At 37.9% G+C, this 24,254-nt stretch overlaps 1 protein-coding gene across 1 annotated transcript in view; it reads left to right on the plus strand.

The window, feature by feature from the left end:
- The first annotated feature begins 4,500 nt into the window (after nucleotides 1-4,500).
- COL9A1 (collagen type IX alpha 1 chain) overlaps nucleotides 4,501-24,254 on the plus strand; it is a 74,057-nt gene continuing 54,303 nt past the window's right edge. Inside the window, exons 1-8 of the mRNA XM_063297808.1 lie at nucleotides 4,501-4,537; nucleotides 4,847-4,979; nucleotides 12,951-13,347; nucleotides 18,116-18,199; nucleotides 18,723-18,743; nucleotides 21,213-21,287; nucleotides 21,793-21,828; nucleotides 21,937-21,999. Coding sequence (XP_063153878.1) covers nucleotides 4,501-4,537; nucleotides 4,847-4,979; nucleotides 12,951-13,347; nucleotides 18,116-18,199; nucleotides 18,723-18,743; nucleotides 21,213-21,287; nucleotides 21,793-21,828; nucleotides 21,937-21,999 — 846 coding nt within the window. The remainder of the gene's footprint in view (nucleotides 4,538-4,846; nucleotides 4,980-12,950; nucleotides 13,348-18,115; nucleotides 18,200-18,722; nucleotides 18,744-21,212; nucleotides 21,288-21,792; nucleotides 21,829-21,936; nucleotides 22,000-24,254) is intronic.

A 24,254-nucleotide genomic window follows, 5' to 3' on the forward strand; every position in this document is an offset into this window, starting at 1 on the left:
CTGATCTGTGGGTCTTCCCTAATCTCTTTAGTCTGATCCTAAATTGTGCAAGAAGAAGTTCGTGATCTGAACTACAGTCAGCTCCAGGCCTTGTTTTTACCGACTGTACAGATGTCCGCCACCTTTGGCTGCAAAGGATGTAATCAATCTGATTTCGGTGTTGTCCATCTGGTGAAGTCCATGTATAAAGCCGTCTCTTAGGTTGTTGGAAGAGAGTGTTTGTTATGCAGAGTGAATTGTCTTGGCAAAATTCTATCAGCCTGTGTCCTGCTTCGTTTTGTTCTCCTAGGCCATACTTACCTGTAATTCGAGGTGTCATTTGACTCCCCACCTTAGCATTCCAGTCTCCTGTGATGAAAATAACATCTCTTTTAGGCGTGTTGTCCAGTAGGTGCTGCAGATCCTCATAGAACTGCTCTACTTCAGCTTCTTCAGCATTTGTGGTTGGGGCGTATATTTGGATCACTGTGATGTTAGATGGCTTGCCCTGAATTCGAATTGAGATCATTCTATCATTTTTTGGGTTGTATCCAAGCACTGCTTTAGCCACTTTACTATTAATTATGAAGGCTACTCCATTTCTTCTGTGGTCCTCTTGTCCGCAGTAGTAGATCTGGTGGTCATTTGATGTGAAGTGGCCCATTCCAGTCCATTTCAGTTCACTGACCCCCAGAATGTCTATCTTTAATCTTGACATCTCACCAATAACCACATCCAATTTGCCCTGGCTCATAGATCTTACATTCCAGGTTCCGATGGTGTGTTGATCCTTAGAACATCGGATTCGCCGTTCACCACCAGCACCGTCGGCCGCTAGCCGTCCTTTCGGCTTTGAGCTAGCTGCGTCATCACGTCTGGGGCTAGTTGAGCTCATCCTCTGTTCCTCCCCAGTAGCATTTTGACCATCTTCCGACCTGGGGGTCTCATCTTCCGATGGTATACCGACATATCTCTGGTTGTACTGATCCATTTAGTTTTCACGGCAAGAATACTGAGGTGGGTTGCCATTACCTTCCCCAGGGATCGCATTTAGTCTGACCTCTCTGTCATGACCTTCCCGTCTTGGGTGGCCCTTCACGGTTTAGCTCATGGCATCATTGAGGTGCTCAAGCTCCAGCACCACGACACGGTAACGATCCTTTGCTGAAGATTAGTTAAAGTAGTATTTATTAAATTATTTTCATATAATAAATGTTTGGGGGTCAATGAACAATCTGAAACTTCTTAACGCTCAATGAGCTGAAGAGTTTGGGGACTCCAGTTCTAAACAGATCCATTCTGCTTAGCTTTTGAACTTAGACAATGACAACAAGGTACTGCCACCTACCGAGACATAAAACAGTTACTTAAGTTGTAATTACCTGAAGTTACACAGATCAAGTTGCAGATGCCAAAGAGAGAAAAAACCCATTGAACTAGTGATGGTACACTCAATCCCACCTATATTTCAACTTTCCTGAAACAGAACCTGAGAATGGAATAACTTTCCATTATAAACAAAGCTTTGGGCATTTCCTTTTAGTGTGTCCTTCAACATAGTCACTGTCCAGTGTATTAGCTTCCCTTCCAAACTATTTTATCTAGTACTCATGAACATTGTACAAAGTAATATTGACCTAACAGCTTTTTAGATAATTTCTATCCACCCAAGCAGTATCTGATTCCTCAGTGGTAGAATTCTTGCCCTTTCCAGCTACACAGAAATGTCTGCAGGCACAATTTTGTATACTTAAAATATAGCTAACCTGAAGAGAGGGTTAACAGACTTATTAACCAGCTGTGGCAGAAAACTGAACTAGATTATCTGTATTATTATTTGATGACATTTGTACTTCAGCTATGAATCCTGCATAAATTGCCTGGTTCTGTTCAGTAAAATTCCTCCACTGCAGGAGCGGCTGCCTCCCTCATTAGAGAGTCAGTGAAAAATGAAAAGTTCCTTTTTTCTCAAGTGTTTAAATTTTCCCTGAATAGTAGACATGCCAAAATATACACAAACTTTATTGAGTCAGTTCCAGGCATCAACCCTTCATGCTCTCCTTTTAGTTCCTCTCCTTGTTCTCTTCCCACCACTTGCTAGGTAGTCTTGCTAACCCAAAGTTTCTACTCAAAGCCACCACCCACCCCTGTTGCTCCTTTCCTCTTTGTATATCCCAGCCAAAATCCTCTCTCCCTCCCTTCCACTCTAGAACACGTAAGCTTGCCTAGTGCCCACCTCCACTTTTCATCAGGATTATTAAACAGTCTCAGAGGTATGACATCCATTCCTCTACAGATGCCTTGCAGGAGGGCAGAGAGACTCTGGGGCACTTTGAACCTTTCTTAAATGGGAATAAAACCCAAAATAATTGTCTAGTCTTCTACAACTCAAAATAAGGTGGAAACATGAAGAACGGCTGGTAAGCAATCCAATGTATTTCTCAAAGAGAGCACTCTCTAAAAATGGAAAAAGATCAATGGACTGCATTCAGAACAGTCTGTGCAAGCTGAACTCTCTGCTGTTGCTTTTCTTTCCTGATGGCAAATACATATGTGTAAGAAAGGATGTTTGAGAGAATGATTCCAACACAAATGTTTTGTTGTATGGGGATAAAAATGATGTAGACCTGGAATGTTTTATGAAGTGTTGCTTGTGTTAAGGAAGGCTTATGTCATGGAATTATGTATTTAAATTACATATGGTATATGCATGACTCTGAAATGGAAATGGGTGATACCTCTGGGCCATCTGCCTTCATGTTGAAGAGGTCTTTTTTCCTTGCAGGCAGTACCAGTTGCTCTTTTCTGTGAGTTGCTTTCTGGAGATTCTGACATCAGCTGCTGTTCAAGGGCAAACAAGTAAGAGTCTGCTTCATTACCCTAACTAACGTTGGGTAATCAAAATGGTTCTACTGTCTCTACATCATATGTAAGAGACTAGACTGATAAGCCACAGGGCTAGGTTATTCTTACTGCACAAGGAATGAGAAAGGAAAACAAAAAACAGGATCTGGGGAACATCGAGTCTTTTGGGATGACTGACTTTTCCACCAATCTCTCAGCTGTGATACATCGTTCTGTTTTACTACTACATTAAAAAAAGAACAGAAACGTATTAGATTTTTGAAATGAAAGACTTAGGAATAGATATGATAAAATATTATATTGGAACAATTTGGAGAGTATATGAATGGAATTGAGTTAGACAAGATCACTAGATTAATATAAGGTCCAAAAAAATATGAACATCAATATCCTAATAGAAGTTGTTGTACACACTCACAGAGAGAGAGGGAGAGGGAGAGGGAGAGGGAGAGGGAGAGGGAGAGGGAGAGGGAGAGGGAGAGACATCTCCAAGCACTATCCAAGCAAAAGTGGTCAAACCATTGAGAGTGATCATTGCCTCTCTAGGACAGTCTTCTTTAGCTTATTACTGCCAGATGTGTTGGTACTACAATTCCCCAAATTTCCATCTGACTGATTATGCTGGCTGAGATCTTGGGTAGTTGTGCTGGAGGGCACTAAATCTGAGAAGGTCACCCTAGAAATATAATGTGATGAACCACCTATAAGAAAATTTCTTGGAATAGACAAGACACTTTTTGTGGGCAGGAAAAAATTCTCCTTTCAAACTGTGTAACTCTTTCTTCCATCCTCCAGAGGCATTTTCCAACTTGACTTGAAATAGTGCATAGGTAGAACTCTACAGCTAACTGGAACCAATGTTTAGTTTTCCTTTCTGGTTCTTTAGGGAGGGTTACACTAAATAGGGAGGGCTGGGACACTAAATAGGCTGAGATTTTTTTTCTTTCCACATACACACAGTGATGCTTTAGAGAGAGAGTGAAACAGCTGTTTGTTCTTGCAAGAGACCTTCAGTTATGATTCCCACATTTGCTTTTCATGTTACTTAGCATGTTGTATAATCAAACATGGGGAAGGAAAGAGTAAAAACATCTGAAATATCAAAGGAAAAGGGAAGAAAGCCAAAAGCTTGGCTGGTTTTGCAAAAGCAGAGTTGGTGTTTGCTAATTTTGAATTTAGTGTAGGTATGAACTTCACTAACTACCTAGGTAGAAAGTTTTTAAAGTTATCCAAACCACAAATAACTGCACTACAGAACTCCTTCTATTACAAATCTACATCATGGAAGACAGATGATCTTCAGAATAACAGGAAGGATTAGATTCTCCATTGCTTTCTACAGTATATCTATCTCGCCTCTAGCATCATTTGACTTCTATGAATATAGCTTTTCTTGGTTTTAGCTATATAAAGTATGACCTTTTTTGAACTTGAAGGTTTTTTACATCATCTCAAAAAATTAAGTTGCATTAGTTTTCTGGAGCTCCCTCTAAGGAGATTGCTCCAGGTCATAGACCATCCAATAGCAAAATGGACAGAGATAACTATAGTATGTCTAATCTTATTGCAGGGTTTCCAATAACATTCAGTTCCAACATGAAGACTGACCTCTGCCCACCAACGAAGATTGGCCAGGATGACCTACCAGGCAAGTAAATGCAAGTTATTGCATATAACCTCTGTCATATCAACTGTTACGGAACATCTTTTTGAGGACTGCTTTTTTGCTCCTTGTAAGTGCATGTGGCTGAAAGAAGCTGCTATACTTATTATTTAATTAGACTATCGTTTATGATTTTCAAGGTGATACACAGCACTATTTTTTAGAAATCCCAAACTATTAAAAAAACGTAACTATTTTAAATTGAATTTTGAACATCATAGTTGAATTAAACAGAAACAAAGTATATATCAAAAGAAGAAATAACAGGGGGAAAAACAGATCTAACTCCATAATTTTGTGGTCTAATTTTTTCTCCAATACTTGTATTCCTTACTTTAGGCTATGACTTAATTTCACAGTTCCAGCTTGATAAAGCTGCTTCCAAAGGCATTATCCAACGTGTGGTGGGCTCCACATCTTTACAGATTGCTTACAAATTAGGTACCAAAGTAGACTTCAGGATCCCTACTAGGTAACATATTTTTTGCTTTTCCTTATTACTTATATTAAGATTGTCTATTTATTTGGTTGGGCAAGTATTTTTAAAAGAAGTAAATTGTGCTCTCATTACCGTCCCCATGTAGAGGAATAATGGCTGCATTTGATATCCTTTTCAGTTCTGTGCATTTATAGTGCTAGAAAATTTAGGGGAGTCTACAAGTATAAAGAAGGCTCCCCACTATTTTTATATTCCTGATATATACTGGAGATTATGAGAATAGTGAAAGTGTGAGAGCAGGGTTAGTGTGATCATTCTCATACACTCTTCACATGTTCATTGAATAGGAAGAGTATCACCCAAGAAAGCACTAGCCTATAGTTCTATCACCACTATTTGTTAAAAAATTGAATATGTCTTAATTTTTATTCATTTACATTTATATTCATGTCTAAATCCATGTGCACACATCAGTATCACATAGATTGGTAACTGTTTTCCAAGTATCCATTGGATATATATTATGGGAATGGGGAAACACTCCTTTTGGGAGCCTCAAATTTACAAGAGGCCCAATGCTATTTTCCTTAGCTTTTATGAAGCTTAACTGCATTGGACTTTCCATTGCCAAACTTTTAATTTATTTTGGAATTAAAATGAAGAACATTAAGCAAGGAATGATATTGGACAGGATTAAATGAGGAAGGCTATATTCCAATAAAACATATTTCTGCTCTACAGAGTAAACCATTTAAACTTTTAAAGTATTTCTCCTACGGTCAGAATACTGTGTTAGCTGTCAAGAGCTCACGAAATTTGGCTTAGTGAGGCATCACAGACTATCTTACAGGCATCACTTCTGAGAGTGCAAATTAAAAGGGGGTGTTCAACCCATGAATGAATTGCAGAAGAGACCTTGGATGAGTCTAGAACGTATTTTGTTCAGGTTGCCTAACCTGAATGTGAGTAATACATTGATTCCAAAACTGGCTAATAAAGTTGTTATACCTCACCACACTGCACTATCATTTATTTCTATATGAAGCATGTAATTATTTTTAATATTAGTCTGGGACACAACAGTGGCCAGCTATTATGCAGGAAATGTGTTAGCTTTTCTATAATTTGTCTGGATATGGTTGAAAGGGCTCAGTGTATTTTCTTAAAAGTTAGGTCATGAACCTATTGCCATCTAGTGGCTGTGGAAGCTCAGTGGTGCTGTTCACCAAAGCTGGTGCTGAAAGATGCTCAGTTACTGCATTCCTTTAACAGGCTTCAGTAGAGCAACTTTTCCCTCTCATTGCATTTGTGCTATTTACAATTGACTCATTTTACTGTTGTTGTGGTTTTTCTTCTTCTTGTAATCCTAGGCTGAGATGGTTATCCTTTAGTATGGCTGTTGCTGTTGTTTAAAAACCTCACGAATTTCCCCTCACCTAGTACTAGAGGAATTGCAAAAGGAAGCTGGAATTATGGGATCTATATACTCCTAAAACTAGAGAGCCAGTTTGGTCTAGTGGTTTAGGTGCTGGGCTAGTCTGTGAGTTCTAGTCCTGCCTTAGGCATGAAAGCCAGCTGGGTGACCTTGGGCCAGTCACTCTCTCTCAGCCCAACTTGGTGCAATGTAGACCAGCCTCCTCATGGTGCACCCTGGGCAAGGTGACTTGTCATGGCTAAATAGTCTGCACATCTGGCTGCTGGACCTCACAAGGATTTCCCAGCAAGGAAAAAGCAGCATGAACACCAAACTGCTGTGCCATACAATAAAAAAAAAAATACTACTAAAACTCTTGTCTGTTTGTAACTTTCAACTGGGTGAAACGGTGCATCATAGGGCAACAATATTTGAATCAAGATACCTCAGGTGGGCTAACTTACAGAATTTGTCCAAAATCCAGGACTCATTACTTCTGTGGGATTGAAATTTTGCAAAGTTGTGACTGTTTTAGCGCCACTGCACCTTCCAACTATACTTCTCAGAAACCTGAAAGGGAAGATGGGAGGGGCATATCCACTCCCTCTTTTCTACCTCCCTCTGGCCCTGCACCCCATCAGCTGGCATCATGGCCCAATGGGTGAATGGTGATTGGCTGCTTTGGAACCAAGGCTGAAATCTGAAATCTCATAACAGCAGTGGGTGGTGAGGGAAGGACAAGGGAGTGACTCAGATGCCTGCTGGCTGGGGGGCCCTGGTGGTTGACAGATGAACCCTCTTCCTCCCTGGAGGGTGGGGGCCCTTGTGGACATGCCGGGATGGGGAGCAGGGGTGCAGTTTTCTTCACTGTCTGCAGCTCCCTTTGTTTCCCCTCACCCCAGCACAGTGGCAGGCAGTTCCGCAGATCAGCCGAGGAGGAGGAGTGATTTCCAACGCTCCCTGCCAGCTTCCCACAAGCAGAGTCAATGGGGAAGCCAGCAGGAAGTTGGAAGCTGCTCCCACTCCCACTGCTTTTTTGCCCACCCTTGGGCATTCTGTTTTTCTGTTTAGGTAAGGAAATACTTCTGAAAGGATGACCCAATGGGTCATGGATTGTCTTGTAATTCCCAAGATTAAGAAATGCCACTAACAAAATTTGGATTGTAGCAACCTTCTGTCACACATCCAAATCTAACCCCTCCACAGTCATGAAGCCTTACAGACTTTATTTCAGCATTGATGGTGTGTTTTCCAGTTTCCAATTTCCTATGTTTCCTTCTGTTTCCAACAATACCCTTTATTTTATTGTTTTCCATATGTTTCTTTGCAGCATAATAATATACAAACTGCAGTGTATTAAATTTTGCACTGTGTGAAAAAATGTTACTGTAAAATTAATTTGGAGATAGGTTTAAGGGCGAAAAGAATCCTGCCACACAGATAGGGGTAAATTCAATTATCATATTTTGCCAAAATCCCTCATTTCAGAATTTATCATCAGAAATTGAAGGAAAAAATAAGAATGCATCTTTATAGCTTCTTACTGGCAACTTAATCCAGAAGAGATTATTTCCAGTTCAGCTTTATTAATTACTGATACAAACCTTCTTTTATATAGTAGCATTGATGGCTATTTCAAACAGTTTTGCATGTTTATTCCACTCACAAGCAAATATAGATACAAGTAGAAACTACATTTTAAAATCTCACAATTATTTGGGGTTTTTATTATACTAGAACATTTCAAGGTATATTCCCCCACACCCAAACATATTTCTTGGGTTTGAACAGACTGCTATCTTTATGAGGGAAAAGACTGAAGTATATTTGTAAAGATTAATTCACAGAAGAATGTGGTTCTTTATTGCAAATTCTCTCACCTTTCAGGTTTTTGATATCAGTGGATGCTTGCTTGCTTTCTTCATAATCATTCTCATTAAAAGCTCTATTAGAAACACTGCATTATATCAAAAGCTAAAAGAGTAATCATGAAATTCTTTGGCAATCTGGTAAGGTTGTAAAGCCTTTGAGTAAACATGGAAAATTGGACTGCACAAGTATATCAAACAGTAAATGTTCTAATGGACTGTTTTCGATCTTCTAAAGAGAAGAGGGATGTTTTTTGCTTGGAGCTTAGTTGTAAAGGAGCAGATGAGTCCTATGTCTTGAAATGCAGTAAGAACACGGTGATGCCACACAAATAGTTCAGTATTCAGAGACTTAGTTGTCAGTAGACTTTTCTTTAAGCAGTGCTTAATGTTTAAAAAAACCTATTTGACTTACCAGTGTTTTAAACTTGGTTGCAAATTTCTTCTCCCACAATGATGAATAGGGGTGCAGCATTTTACACTTGAGTGCGCCTCACCAACGTCTTGGCAGTATTATCTGCAATCAGCAATTTATTTTTGCTCAAGGACTCCTATGTTCTAGTGATGGAAACATGCTGAAGAATTACTGGGTTCAGTTTTTAAAATGACATAATTTTAGTTAAAATATTGAAGTAAAGTTCCTCTTATTTCTCTATTTCTGAATAGGTTGCTTTTGCCTTCTAACCAATATCACTTATTTGTTTTATTATTATTTCCTTTGTAGCATTACTAGAAATAGTAAGCACTTATAGAGATAATTTCAAGGAATAACTGGGGAGAATTTAGAGGACACTAAAAAAAAATAGCAAGATTTGAAGGAGGACCTTGTACTGTTTATTAAAGTAGTCTATTCTGTCTTCATGGAAGCCTACAGTTAATTAATGTTACTTCATCTGTCTTATCTTATTTGTTATGGAACATTCCAATAAATAAAATAAAATATATTTACAATTGCTGCATCAGTAGTAAACTAATAAATGCTAATACGTATATTCAATATTTGTGGGCATTGGCAAGATTCATTTACAGAATAAATAAATTTTTGGTTATTACTCAGTGGTTCCAATTTGCATATCTCCAAGGAAACCTTGGAAACTAATAAAAAGCAGAAGTTTATCGGTTTTGTTTCAGCAGTTTTTCTTTTTTCCCAATAAACAGCATAAAGTGAATTTCGTATTGCTGGTATATTTTCCAGCAAGGACTGGGTATAATATAAATTCATATAGCCTGAGTCTATAGCCTGAAAGATGTGACATACAGTTTTCCAGTCAGCCAAATAAGGGCTTTTTAAACCATTATTTCAGTATGTGAACCCAGGGTTTGGATTCCAGTCATAACACTTGAGGCAAAATGATTGAATGTTAATCTGGTATGCAGATTAACACTAGATCGGCATGTGGGATAGCACTGCAATGCATAAGAGAGAGAGAAAAAATCCCACTAACAATCTGGTTTGATTCAATTGTCCAAAATTTGAAATGCGTATGATCATCTTACCACAATGCTATGCTGAAAGAGTCACACGAAGAGATTCTAATGGACTGATACATGAAGTTGTGATTAGGGTGTTGTTTATTCAACTGACTTATTAATGATATGGAAGTGTAGAAGGAGAAAAGTAAGTAGGTATAACACAATTAGCAAGGATGAGTTTATGTGTATGTAAGTATGTGTAGTGAAAGAAAAGTAATCATAATGTATATTTGGGTGTGTGTGTATGTATGTATTTGTATGTATATATTTGTCTAACAAGTATAGTTCTTATTGTACATGGTTGTACCATAAGTATGCTATTGTCCATGTGCTTTTCTGTAGTCTTGGAGTTTAGCCGTCTCTCAGCAGTAGCTATTTCCTCAGCAATACTTAGATTATTGGAGGTCCTCTTATTTATGATGTTGGACCAAGAGCAATAAGGACCAAAAGACCATTCACATGGCATGTTGTTTTCCTTCTCATTTTCTTTCATGTCGCTGCCGTGGTCACCAGAGTTTGTTGGGGTTACAGCTCTGGAGAAAAAGTCAGTAATTATTGATTGTTTTTGAGAGTTAATGTACACATCAACATCTTCAGTTACTGGGCATAACCCCTTTTGTGTGTAGCCATTTCTAGTGAGGACCATTGTTTTAGTACCTGAGCTATTCTTTCATCAGCTCAATTTGTAAACAACTTTCAGTTAAGTGCTTGCAGAAACTCTACAAAGAGGGGGCTATTGTTTTAAAAGCATAGTCTGAAATTGCAAATTCTCTCTTCATAATATTCCTGGAGCACAGTCTAGTGTAGATATCAAATTTCACAACCTTCCAATTTTTTTGTGTTCAGTTGTAATCTTCAAACGGAGTGTTAAAGCCCACACAGCTGATATAACCTTCAAGTATGCCGATATAGTACTGCAGCCAGGATTATTTGCAGGGGTTCAGATAAGGCTTTCCAAAGGCTTTCCACCTCTTCCACTCTATCCTCCCTCTGAGCAACCCAAGACAAAGTTTCACAAACAATCCGCTTTAGAGATCATACTCCAAAAGGGGGTAAATATAACAAAGTATAAGACTTGAAAGCTCACTTAAACTCTGGCTGTCTCATCCTCACATCACTTCCCCCGGAAGTCTCCTGATCTCATCTACTGTCTAACAAGTATAGAGGAGAATATAAATAGATATACAGTAGATTGATACAGAGGCAATGACAAAGGAAGTAGCAGTGTGCAAAACATTTCAAATTCTACCTGATTTGAAAGTGAAACACTCTGGTTTGAATTCAGATCACCTTGTTTCAAGTTCAAAACAGCTTGTGAAAGATTTTGAATTTGAAATATTTTGTGTATATGTAGAAGAAGGCCCTGTTGCACTTTTGCATATGAGCTTATATGCCTTTTGCAAGTTGATCACAATAAGCACTGAAATTAAAGGTTTTAAAGCTTGTTTAAAGTCTAGTGGTCCTGTTGAGCTCTGTGCTTGGAATGAAGAGATGATCCAGACATTATTACAATTACTCCCAGCATTTGCAATCAAACTGTAATGCTGGCTCAACTATTTGGCATTCTGAGGAATTGAAGTACAGTACATAAAAGCTTAGGTCAATGACTACAATTGGCTGATTTGAAATTCAAGGAAAGCACAGGTACAATCTGAAATACTTTTGTAGTGATTATAGCAAAGAATTCTTACTACTTTGCTTCTGTAGCATGGTATAATGGTTTAGATATTGTACTTTTACCAGGTTTAAGTCCATCACAGAAGTTTAACACCTGATTTTGGACTAATCACCCTCTTCCAGCCCAATGTAGTTCACAGGCTTGTTATTATCGGGATGAAATGAAATGAAGGGATCTCTGTGTAAGTCACCTTGAGATCCTGAAGAAAAGGCCAGGTATAACCCTAACAAATTAATTAATTGATTCAAAAATGGCTAGCCAAACATTTTGTTTATAGGCAAGGAGCCCATTACTGAAGATTTTGGGACACAGAATGAAGAACTTTTTGTCTCTTGCTAGGACCATTTTGTATTGCATTTTGCAAATCAAATTGCTTGCATCTGTGCTGAGTTGGATGCCACATTTTAAATAATATTGAAGAAGTATGCACCTAAGATGCTTTACATTTGTAGAAGCTGGGAACACAAACAGGTTTTCTTGGAGAACTAATGTCTACCACCTATATGCTAAATTCTTACCCACATTTTCATACAAATGTCTGCCAGAACAAGGTTGTGTGTCAGAAATAAGAAATGCTTTTTGAAAACAGTAATCTGGATTTCTCAGTTCGTTATGACTTATATACTCATGACTTACAGCATTCATGAAGACGCCACAGGGAAAAAAAATAAAATGTATATCAGACCCAAAGGAGAACTGGATTAAGGTTTCTTTATAATAAAACTTGTGAATCATCTCAGATTTTCCACAGTGCTACAAAGCTAATGAGAATGATCTGAGGGGCAATATGGCATATATGGGTGGAGGATGAGATTTATTCATTGCATTCAGCCCAGTAATGTATCACTGAAGTGAACTTCAAGACTTTACAGCCAATTAAAATGAGTTAATCACATGGTCCTGCAATCATTGGTGACAGCTGACACCATAACACAAAATTTGTCCTCCTTTCTTAATTAACAAAAAAATGTATTGAGATGTGTTTTGAAGCTGGAAGAAAGAACAAAGGCAAGTACATGGAAGAAGCCATTCCCCAAGTGAGAAATTCACCACAGCAAAGTCTATCAATGGAAAACCAGAAGGACAGGTTCTCAGGTAGTAGATAGTGTTGGAATGTAGACTTTGGCTAAAGTGAATCTGAAGAATCTGGTAAAGCCAGGAAAGAATAATCTGTTTTAATAGTATAATATTGAATCCAGACTTCAACTTTACAAGGGACAATAATATAGAAAATGGGATAGCTTTATCTCAGTAATCTAATTAGCATTGTTACAGGATGGCTTTGGGTTCATTCACAGCACTGGTTTATTACTGGTGAAAGGTCATGAGCTTCAGGCCTTGTCTTAATTTAATTCTGCCATAGGGTAAGATAATATTACTGAATCTCTCTCTGACAGTAAAGTGGAACAAATAGTTCAGATTGGGATGAATCTGTTTGTTAAATGTTGTCTTGAGATGGTGGCTTCTTGATTTTTTTCTTTTTCTTTTTCTCTTTCTTTGAAATGATAATGTATCCCACTGTTAAGTTAAGCTGACCAGTAAGCAGACTGTTTTATTTGCATCCTTTATAGATCCTTGTATCCTCATGGACTACCTGATCTATATTCCGTTCTAACTACTTTTCGGATGACTGGTAATACAATTCAGAAATCTTGGAGCCTATGGCAAGTTCTAGATTCTTCTGGAAAAGAGCAAGTTGGACTGAAGCTTAATGGGCAAGCCAAATCTCTTGAATTCTCATATAAAGGAATTGATGGAAGTCTTCAGACAGCAACATTTTTGGATTTGCCTTATCTTTTTGATTCCCAGTGGCATAAAGTTATGGTCGGTATAGAAAAGAATACTGTCACACTTTATATTGACTGTGCTAAGATACAAACTTTAGCCATAAAGCCAAGGGGAAAGATCAATGTTGATGGTTTTACCACATTGGGAAAACTGAAAAATAATCCTCAAATTTCAGTTCCGGTAAGTTGTAGGCATTTTCCTTTATAACAAAAGTGTTTTTCCATTTTTTAAAGAAGTTGTATATGGTGATGGAGGCCTACAATATAATATGCTTCAAATGGAGCAGTAAGAAATGGTTCAATAGTTTTGATATCGTAAGAAAAGGGTATCTCTTAATAAGATATGAAGGCTGAAGCCTCATTATAACCAAATACCTGGAAATGTGTGTTAAGTGAACATTTCAGTGCATAGCCACTGAAGGGAAATATTATGAAAACAAGAGATAATTAATAGACCAGACTAAAGTGGATGCTGGATCCACCGAAAATCTAACTCATTGCAAAGTACAATGAAAAGCCACAAAACGTTTGCAAATTAGAAATGAAGACCATCATCTCTGAACTGTATTATAGTTAAGCAGCTTTACAAAATTAATTGTGCTGTCAGTTAAAAGAATGTGGGTTGGCTTATGGATGTAGGATTTATTTTCTTGTGTTGAAGAATATCTGAAAAAGTCCGAAAGGGAACTGTGCATCTTCCTCATATGGAAGGTATGATCCTCTTTCTAGAAAGATCATAGTTCCAAAATGTAGACTATATATCCTTTTTTTAATGTAAGAGTGAAGCATTTAAAAGAATAAAACTAGCACTTTATTTTGGAACGTAACTTAACTTTGGTGAGAGACTGAGAATCTCCAGACATTGACCAGATTAGGGCAATGGATTCAACTGCAAAAAGATGTGCATCAGTGTGAACATTTATTTATTTTCATAGATGAATTGTGACTGACTTCACTGACTAAAGCGTCTGTGAAGAACCTGCCACTTACGGTAGCAGAAAACAGGGGATGTAAGGCTTAGATATCCTTGTGCAAACACAATACTTAGCTTTATTTCTAATAATATAACAGAGCTTTATTCCAATGATATAAAATAAAGGCATTAACAAATATATGGACAACCAGTTTGGCAGGCTCTGTAAGTGCCTCTTCATTCTTTATTCACTTTTATGTCTACCCCATGATACTAAATTTGCAATGCAATCAATCTGTATTAACTATATTTGTCTTTTAAACTTGGTACACTAAGTTTCAAACTACACTAATCTACATGTTAATTTTCTGGCAAAACAATTTTTCTTCTTATCCTATTAAAGGAACACTATCATCTGCCTTCATGGACTAGCATCAGCATCATCAATATGATATCCAGAGAGCTCTCTTTTGACATCCTGCAATAACTTATTTTATTTGTTAGGTTGTTTTAAAAGGGAAACTAGCATGCTACAATTCAAAGCATTAGACTTAAGTGTAATCTGTGTTTCCAACCATGCCAATGGCCTCCCATAAACCTTTCAGGCACACTCAGAAAATGAAATGGTGGGTATCTAGAGCCTAGTGTTTTGTTTTGAAGTGAACATGTGTCCAGAAGGTTCCAGCCTATTGACCCAACTAGTTGGGGATTCCTGGATATTCTTAAACTATAGCTGGTGAATTCTACAAGCTTATAGGGGCCTAGATGGGTTGTGAATATGCTGTACAGTTTTGAAACATTGATTGATGAATGAAGGGTTATGACATGGATTCCAACTCACTGCTGACCATATCCTACTTTAAAGAATAAAATAAAATTGACTGATATCAGTTTAAGGTTTGAATATGATGGGGTTGATGATTGTGTTCCATCAAATTGTTTTATTTCCCTGCCATAAGTATGTGCATACTTGTATGTGTGGGGACATGCATCTATGTCTAACTTGGTTACAGGAGTAATTTATCTGATTTATGTTAAACCAGATACTGGATGGTATGTATAGGACTGTATCTATAAACCTGCTACTGGTGTAGGAAACATACTCAACTTGGATTAAATGATGCTAAACATAATTCTCATAACTACTTTTGCAGAAATACAAATAGAAGAAAGTTTAACCATGCCTTGGAACAGAGATCTTTATGGATTTAAAACAATAATGAACATTCTTCATAGGCTGGAGAGGGAAGAATAACTTTTACAAGATAATTACTTATCCTGCCTTTTTATGCTATGAGCTAATAATGATCCATGCACATGGTAGTACTTCTTATCCTCCTTGCAGCTATAATTATGCAGAGGATGACTTGGGGAACCCCTGCACATTCAGGCTCAAATATAGGGCAGAAGTTACAAAATTACTGTATTTGTTTCATGTGTAGGCCTGTATTTATGCATTAACAGTATTCTTTAAGTAAAAATAAATAATGAAACTTACCTCTTTAATGTGAAGTTGCCCAAATTTGAAATGATTTTTTAAATAAATCGTGATCTCCCAGGGAACCCCTAGTGACCTCTCATGGAACCCTAGGTTGAGAAACCCTGATCTAGAAATTCTAGAATTTGGGGAAAAAGGAAAGCAAAATCATTGACAATTACTGTAAGAAAGATAAGAAACCAAAGAACAACATTTTAAATGTTTCAGAGAAAAGCAAAGTCATAAATGTATATTATTTTTCTCATTGCGTTAAAAATGCTCAGAAGTACAAGCCTCTTCGATTAATATGAATAATATGGTAATATGTATATCCATACTATTTAGAGAACAAGGTAAAATATGATAATCCTCATTTAGTAATTCAAAGATGCAAGTTCCAGGCTGGATATGAGGTTGCTTGTGGGCATGTTTGATGATAGCTTGTGTCATGTCCTGCAGATTAAGAGGGGATGTTATGAAGTTTGAATGTTACATACTAAGTAAATTTGGAAGTATAGATAAACATTTGTAAATTTCATAGGGAGAACAATGTAAGTTCTTGTGCAACTTAAAAGGACAGTACCCCCAGAATTGCCCAGCCAGCCATGTCCATACATCTTAAAATAGCTAAGAGTGAGAAACACTGGTCCAGCAGAACCAGGGAACATGGTGGAGGGAGTAGGGTCATTATAGAAAATATTCCTTAGTCCAGAGGAAGGAAGGTGGATGGGAAGCATGAAAAAGAGACTCAGAGTCATTCTGCCTTACATACGCTAGGTATAAGTTGATCTGGAGAACTGTTGTGGCAGCCTTTCAAGATTCTGTTACATTACCCTACTAGCAATAAAAATCATCCCCCAAGTCCAATGGTTCTTCTATACTTCCAAATTTACTTAGTATGTAACATTCAAACTTCATAACATCCCCTCGTGTTTCCTGAGTTTGCCACTCTTGGAGGATTTAACAACTTCAAAATTCCATATTCAAATAATGTGAAATCTTAAAAAGGTTTATCTGCCTATCTAAAATCATGTCTAGTGTACATAAGCAGTGGCATCCACAGGAGGAGTGAAAACAGGCAAGAGGGCAGGCACAGCATCACAATACAAGCACCACCCCTTTTGCATATGTGTTGATGTTGCACTGCCAAAACTTTCATATTGCCTTTTTTGACATTCCTCCTCACCCCACCCTAACCCACAATCTTGCCTACATGAGCTGAGTTTGCAGAATTCCATTTTGATAGACATTCAAGTCTTTTATCCCAACTGACTTTCATCTTTATTCAGTTTTCTGGAAGAAAATGAACCGTATAAATAAATAACACATTTTCCACTATCCGACAAACATAGATTGAATTTAACAAAGCCAGTGACAGCATATTGGTAAGGCATTAGAACTGTAGCTCTCCAAAGGGGAACAATGCCATGAATTTATTTAGAAATATATTACTTGTATAGAGTGGAAATATACATAAGCCTAGGTTTTTTCACTGAATAGGACTAAATTAGTAAAAATTATCATTTCCCCTTTTATACATCAATGTGCAAAAAGTGTGCCTTTGCATGGAAAGTGGCTGCTCAGAGTGAGTGTGACAAAAATGTGGACTTTTTCTTTGCATTGTTTATGGTTTGGAGAGTTAAGGGGCACAATGGGTGTTCTAACTCTGCAGTTGCTTAAGGTAAGATTTCAGTCTTTAACACTCTAATTCTCTTCCAAAACTGGGTCCTGACCCGGATCATTTGGGAGTAGAGTTCTTGGCATGGTACATAACATTTAAAGTAACCTTCAAGCTGACCAAAGTTGTCTTACGCAAAAATAAATTGAAATAAGCTAAGGATTTTATCCTTTAGAATTGATTAGGCAACTACATTTTACAAGAGCAGATTTCTCCTATCTAAAGAAGATATATCCTGGAATTAGCTTTTTGTCCTTTTGTTCAATCATATATATTCCTGCAGGTTAGTATATTCTGTAGGAATAAGTACAGAGAGTAGTATTCTTGGAAATGGTTCTTAAAGATGAAGGTGTAAACAAAGACTTTGGTTGTTAGCATTTTCTAATATTCATTCAGGAGTTAAGTATATTCCTTGGGGCATTTGGAAGGATTTTGTTCTGATGGCCAGTGCTGCCAATTTTTTCATATGACCAAGCTGGTGTTGCTTATTTTTACCTCTGTTATTATTATCTGTCCTAGCCATTGTGGTCCAGAGTTCATCCTTTTGAGTCTGAAGATCTTGCTCCAGTTTCTAGTTTATACAGTGAATTATCAGATAGCTTTTGGGTGATCTCTGCCTCCCACCCTCAACTTTCTAACTGTGAGTGGGATCAGTTATTAACTACATCACAAAACTGTGAGGATCAGTGTGAGGAAGTCTTGCAATTATCCAACTTCAGTCTTAAGGAAAGGATGACATCAAAGCAATAATTACCAGCCAGGAATAACAGCTTAGAATGGTTCTATTGCTGAATGATGATCAATAATCAAATATCAATTTTATTGATATCTGCCAATAAAATTCTCTTTCTCTTACTGTCTCCCTTTTGTTCTCTTCTCAGTTTGAGATCCAGTGGATGATGATTCATTGTGACCCTCGACGTCCTCAGAGGGAAACATGCAGTGAACTTACAGTCAGGAGCTCAGTAAGGAACTATCTTAAGGACAAAGCTTCCTTTTAAACTTTGGAATATTCAAAATGTCATAATATGTTTCCTTTTCAAAGTTCTTAAAGCAGAGCCTAAAAAAGTAATTCAGGATGGGAAGGGCCTCTGCTTGCCTGATGATGCTGTTTGCAGCACAGATCAAGACAAACACTGCCAGAAAGTGCACAATGCTAGAAGCAGGGCAAAGGGTTAAAAAGCTGGAGTCATTCAATCCCTCCTTTCCAGACATCAGGTTTCCTCCAGTCTAGCTACCCTCCTCCAACAGTCATCTGTAGAACAGCCACCCTTTCTGCAGGTTGTGCAATTTGAAAGTTTTTGGACGGGTCTTTTGGGGCTCTGTTCTTCCGTAACCTTAAAATCCATCTGTGGCAATTGAAGAAGTAACCATGCCCAGCTTGGGACCATGCACAATGGTTCCCTGGTTCCTGTGGATTTTTCTGCAAGTAATTTGCCTTTGTCTATCACAAGTAAGTTTTGCCTAACTTTTTGTTATTCTTTTTAGATAAGCCAGACAATCATAAAGGTAAGTCTTAAAGCTGGAAGGATTCTTACTCAGTGAAGAGTGTAAAATGTTTCCATAAAACCCTTGCCCTTTGTTCTATTTTTGGTTGGCAATCAATAAAAACAATGTTTGTATTTCTAATAATGCTGCTATATTGGACAAAGTATAGGATCTGTTATGCCCAGCTGGAGAGCTTCCTAGGGGAAGTCAGATGGCCACTGCAAAAGATACCATGCTTGATTGGATAGGCTTGGTTTGAACCTGCACAAGAGTTATTTTTCCTAGTTGATGAGGCTTCACAGGGATGCCATTTAGGTAGAGAAGGAATTGAGACAAGATGCTTCCCCCCACATTGCTGTGAGATCTGTCTATATCTCTGGCCTATACACCATTCCGAGTAATCTTACTAAGATCAACAAGTATGATTAGGTTGGGATCCATTCTACTGATGTTGATGCTTCCCTTCCCCAGACTTGTTTGGCACCCTCCTGCTTTAAACCAGAATTTTTAGTCCAAGGAATCTCTTTTGTTTAAGTCAGTGTAATCCACAATGGACACATCCTCCAGATTAATTCATGTGAGTTAGTTATCACTTCAATTCCTTAAGAATCCTCTTATAATTATGAACAGAATAATAAAAAGGGGTCATTTCATCCATGTTTATGTGTGACATGGGCATCCAATAATAATGATTATGAATATAGAGCCAAAATTGATTATTTTTCTGGATTAATTACTACATACTGGTACATAGCTAACAGTACCAAGATAAATAAGTGGAGGAAAGTTGGATGTGGGATAGGGCCCATTGCTGTGGGAAATATGGAATGGGAAAATTTCCTTCTGTGGATTTCACTCAGCTCACTTATTTGAGGACCCTGGAAAGATGGTATGTTTCCTAATGACAGTCATTCATTGTTTTATGTAAGAATTCTCTAGTGGCTGATACACTGTAAAGCAGAATCTTATACACACATGCATTCTTTTATGAGCTTACAATAAAAATAGATGAAAAGCTCTCATTTTTAAATCAAATATTCAAAGAATGTCAGAAAATCACCTGAGAGTTTATTTTAAAATATTAATGTGTAATAATGCATTTCCCAAAAATGAAATGTTAATCTTTTGAAGCAGAGTGAGCAAAACAGTCCATGGGATTGGAAACTCCAACAGATTTGTTATGACATTTATTTGCATACAGTAGACTCAAGCTAGCTTTGCTAGATACCAGAAAGGAAAAAAATCTACCAATGTTTTTACAAAAAAAATGAACATGGACTGCGTAGCCCCTGAAGCTTGTGTTTTACTGTGACACGAAGCAGCTTACTTTGCAAGCAGCAGTAATGACTCTTCTGCCTGAAGTCTGAAGAAAAAATGCCTTTTAAAATACTGGTTGTGAGAACTCTGACTAAAGCTGGAGTTCTCACATTCTGAAATTTACAGGCAAACTGCTTTTCCCATCAGCATTTACCTTTTCTGTGAAAAGTGTGAGGGTACAAAAGGCAGCCTGTTAGAAATTCACAGAGCATCTACTGTGAAGTCAGAATTTCATCACAAAAAGAAAAGTGTGTTTTAGAGCCCTTGAATTCCCTCCCATAAATTATTTTTGAAAATGAATGGTTGGAATTTTGCAAGCCTCTTGGGACTTACAAAAATATAGCAGTTTGGAAGTGGAAAGAAAGAAAGAAAGAAAGAAAGAAAGAAAGAAAGAAAGAAAGAAAGAAAAAGAAAGAAAGAAAGAAAGAAAGAAAGAAAGAAAGAAAGAAAGAAAGAAAGAAAGAAAGAAAGAAAGGGTTATACAGGACAAGGTATTCTTAAGGGCTATGGTATGTGCACATAATTAATCTCTCATGTATAAGTCTCAGAAGATAAGTCTGGATATCTAGCTATACAGTAATGGCAATTCCACTTAGATGCATTTTTGTAGGTACCACTTTATTTTCTCTATCACACACTGATTTCCCATTTTACAAGGGAATGAAGTTAATGGGGAAAAAAGTAATCCAAAGGACATTATTTTATTCCATTCTATCATTGGGCCAGTCATTGTGAGAAGAAGTCTTCTTTTCTGATTCAGGATGAAAGGAAAATATAAAGCATAATAACCCCATCCTTTTCATTCCCAGTTATTGCCTTGAGGTGTGCTTTCCATCCCTTTAAGGATTTAGGCATGGGTGTTAATTCTGTTTCTGCCCACCTCCGTTAACGGAGAAACATGTACATGCATGCACATCTATCCTCCCACCCCATTTGCCAGTCGGTATGTCTCAGATTGTAATTACATTTTACAGAGCACATTTGTCTTGAATTCCTATCTATCATGCAGATTAGAAAAGGAACATATTACCTAATCAAGCAAGCTGAATTTGATTAGGTCAGTCAGAATAGCTTCTTGGTGGCTCTCAGTTGCTCCTTCCCCCTTTCTATAGGATGGATTCAGTTGCTTCCTCTTCCTACTGCATTTTAAAAATTCTTTTTATTCCTTGCCAGAGAGGCCCTCCAGGTCCACAAGGCCCCTCAGGCCCCCCTGGCCCCCCAGGCGTTCCTGGCATTGATGGCATAGATGTAAGTATATCTTGTGCTGCCTGCAGCAGTGAGAATTCAAGAAATTCCTCCCCGGAGTTATACAATGACACCGCTGTCTCTCTGAGTGCATTGAATGTGTGACACACTCTGGCAAGTCTCCACCATGACTTGTTAACTGGCATTAGAAATTCTGTGCTGGCAGGCCTAGAAACTTAGGAGGTACATTCCTTAGTCCCAAAGCACAAGAACTGGTGCTGTGAAGGTGAAACTATTTTCTGCAGAACTGGATCAGGTCCATCACATAATCTCTCACTTGCCTTAGAGGTTCTATGGGATTAGGATTTAGAACCTGCAGAGTCCATTACATCAGCTTCATAGCAGTTCTGTCTACTAGCAATAAGACTTTCTCTGTGTAGTGTGCATGTGTGTGTACAGAGACATTTATAACATCCGTATCATATGCATAAAATTTACAGATAGAATTATAAATGCTACTATGTTAAAATGAATTTTACTTTACTGTTACTTCCTTCTATCCCATTAGGGAGACAGAGGTCCTAATGGCCCCTCAGGCCATCCAGTAAGTAAACAAGAACAGGTGGCATTTTTAAAATATACCTTTATCTTTTTAAAAAAATCTGTCTTTACCTGTTAACTTACTTCATTGGCATCCAATTCACTCCTGCAGGGTCCTGATGGTGATGCTGGAAAACCAGGTGTACCTGGATTGCCAGGAGTCCCAGGAGCTGATGTGAGTACAAATTTGCGTCCCTAACTGGGCATAGCTTTTGCCCACAGGATGCTGGTACAATCTAAAAGGCCACGAGTGTGCCTGCAGCCGAGGTCACTGATCTTTATGGTGTCACTCTAAGGCACTAAAAGTTCTTTTGCTACAGAACCAATACTGGGTATGGAAGTGACAAGCTGCATGCCCTGGAACTGAGAGTTCATTACTTCACAATTTCCTTGAATTCAGGCAGAGGATCATACAATTATAGATTCATAGGGTTGCAATGGACCTTGGTGGTCATCTAGTCCAATCTTCTACCCAGTGCACGAATCCTTGTACATCTCGGACAAATGGCTATCTTTTCTTGAAAACCCCCAGTGATGGAGCACCCATGATTTCAGAAGGCAGCCTGCTCTACTGCTTAACCGCTCTCACAGCCAGGACATTCCTCTTTTTTTCAAGTTTGGATCTCTCACTGTAAAGTTTTTACCCACTGGTTCTTGTCTTACCCCCGGGTACTCTGGAGAATAAAACCACACCCTCTGCCCTGTGACATCCCTTCATGTATTGGAAAACTGCTACCATGAAACAATATGTTGCAACAACTTCCCTCCTTGCATAGAAAGACAGGGCAAAGCAGTAGAAAATGGAACATCCAACTGATGGTAGGTTCTGGTTGGATGAAAGTTATTCATTGGCCTATGTTTTTTATTGTTTACCATCCAATGGAATGATGGAAAAAATAATGTATAGGAGGTCAGAACTCTGTTCTTCAGCACAATCATCGTCTGAAAACTGAACTTAATGGGATGAAATTTGGTAGTGAGAGAAATTAGTAATGTTGTGAAGAAGAATTAAAAAAAAACAGAATATTTCCCCAATTGCCAACTGCTCCATTCCAAACCCAACTCCTTCCTGGTCACATGACTTCAAGCAGAACTTCAGAAATAAGAGACTCGAAAGAATTCCATGCTTTCATGCATGCTTTCCTTAAGTTGTATGCCCTATACTGTAAGGGATTTGGGATGAATCAGCACCTGGGACTGAGCCATTTTCATAGATATAGCTACACAATTCTAGCTCATCCTGGTGCCCTTTGCTCTTGCTGGCTGACAATTCTGAGAGCCGATGTGCAACATCTTTGGAGGGTACCAGGCAGGAGAAATGCATTCTAGGCACTAGACTCAATGGTCTTACCGAAAGCTTGTTTATTTACATACAAATTATACAGTGGTGGCCATTTCCTCCATAGATAAGCACACATGGTATAACTTGAACCTATTCATGTTTGTTCAAAAGCCTTCCAATCTATTTATTTAATAGATTTTATTGCAAAGCAAGTGTATAACTATTTGTTATAAATAGAACACTCTAAAAACGTTGACCACATTGGTGAAAAGCCTTCCTCCTTGCCTTCCTCCTTGCCCTAGTATCCAAAAAAGACTAATTCAAATGTCAACAAACACCCACAAACCAGAAATGCATTGCTGCAAATTAATTTCTTTCTTATGTTCAAAAATGTTGTAGACAACCCACATGCTTGAAAAATCCACAATTCATATTTTGATACATACAAATACTAGGGATATAACCAAGAAATAAACACACACACACACACACACACACACACACACACTCTAGTGATTTTTCCAGAAAAATGTCAACAGTCCTGCTGCTGTCAGCCCAATGTGCAAGAATAATAGGACAAGACCAAATCGTCTCCATTGTAATCAATCTGAAGCAGGTTTTTGTCTGGTCATACAAATTGTTTTTAATAGAATTCTCCACTGGTTTACCAGGACAGAACATTCAAGTTCATTATTCCTATGACCATGTAAATGTCTAATATCAATTATATCCACTTTCTTCATGTTCCTCTAAAGACAGATTACTGACTTTAAAGTCATAGATAGTTTCTCTAAAACATCTAAATGCTGTGGAATGGTGCTATGGGTCCTTGTGGAGGGTGGTGGTACAAATAAATAAATGAATAACTGCTTCAGAAGAAGCAGCTGAAGCTAGACCAAAGAAACCAAAAACCAGATGCTTAAACTGAAAATACTTCCAGGAAGTATCAAGCTCATTTTTAAAAATACTTTGCTTCCTCAGAACTAAGTTGATATAAAGTAAAAATATTGTGATAGGCCCAGTTTATAGACCTACATCCAGATTCAAATGGCATTTTTAAACTGGGATTATCTCACAGTGTAATCTTTTCATAGGCCCATGCGACAAAATTACACATGTGATTCAATACTTTGCATATACGTATTGCA

Source organism: Candoia aspera, chromosome 1, assembly GCF_035149785.1.
Source record: "Candoia aspera isolate rCanAsp1 chromosome 1, rCanAsp1.hap2, whole genome shotgun sequence".
Classification (NCBI taxonomy): Eukaryota; Metazoa; Chordata; class Lepidosauria; order Squamata; family Boidae; genus Candoia; species Candoia aspera.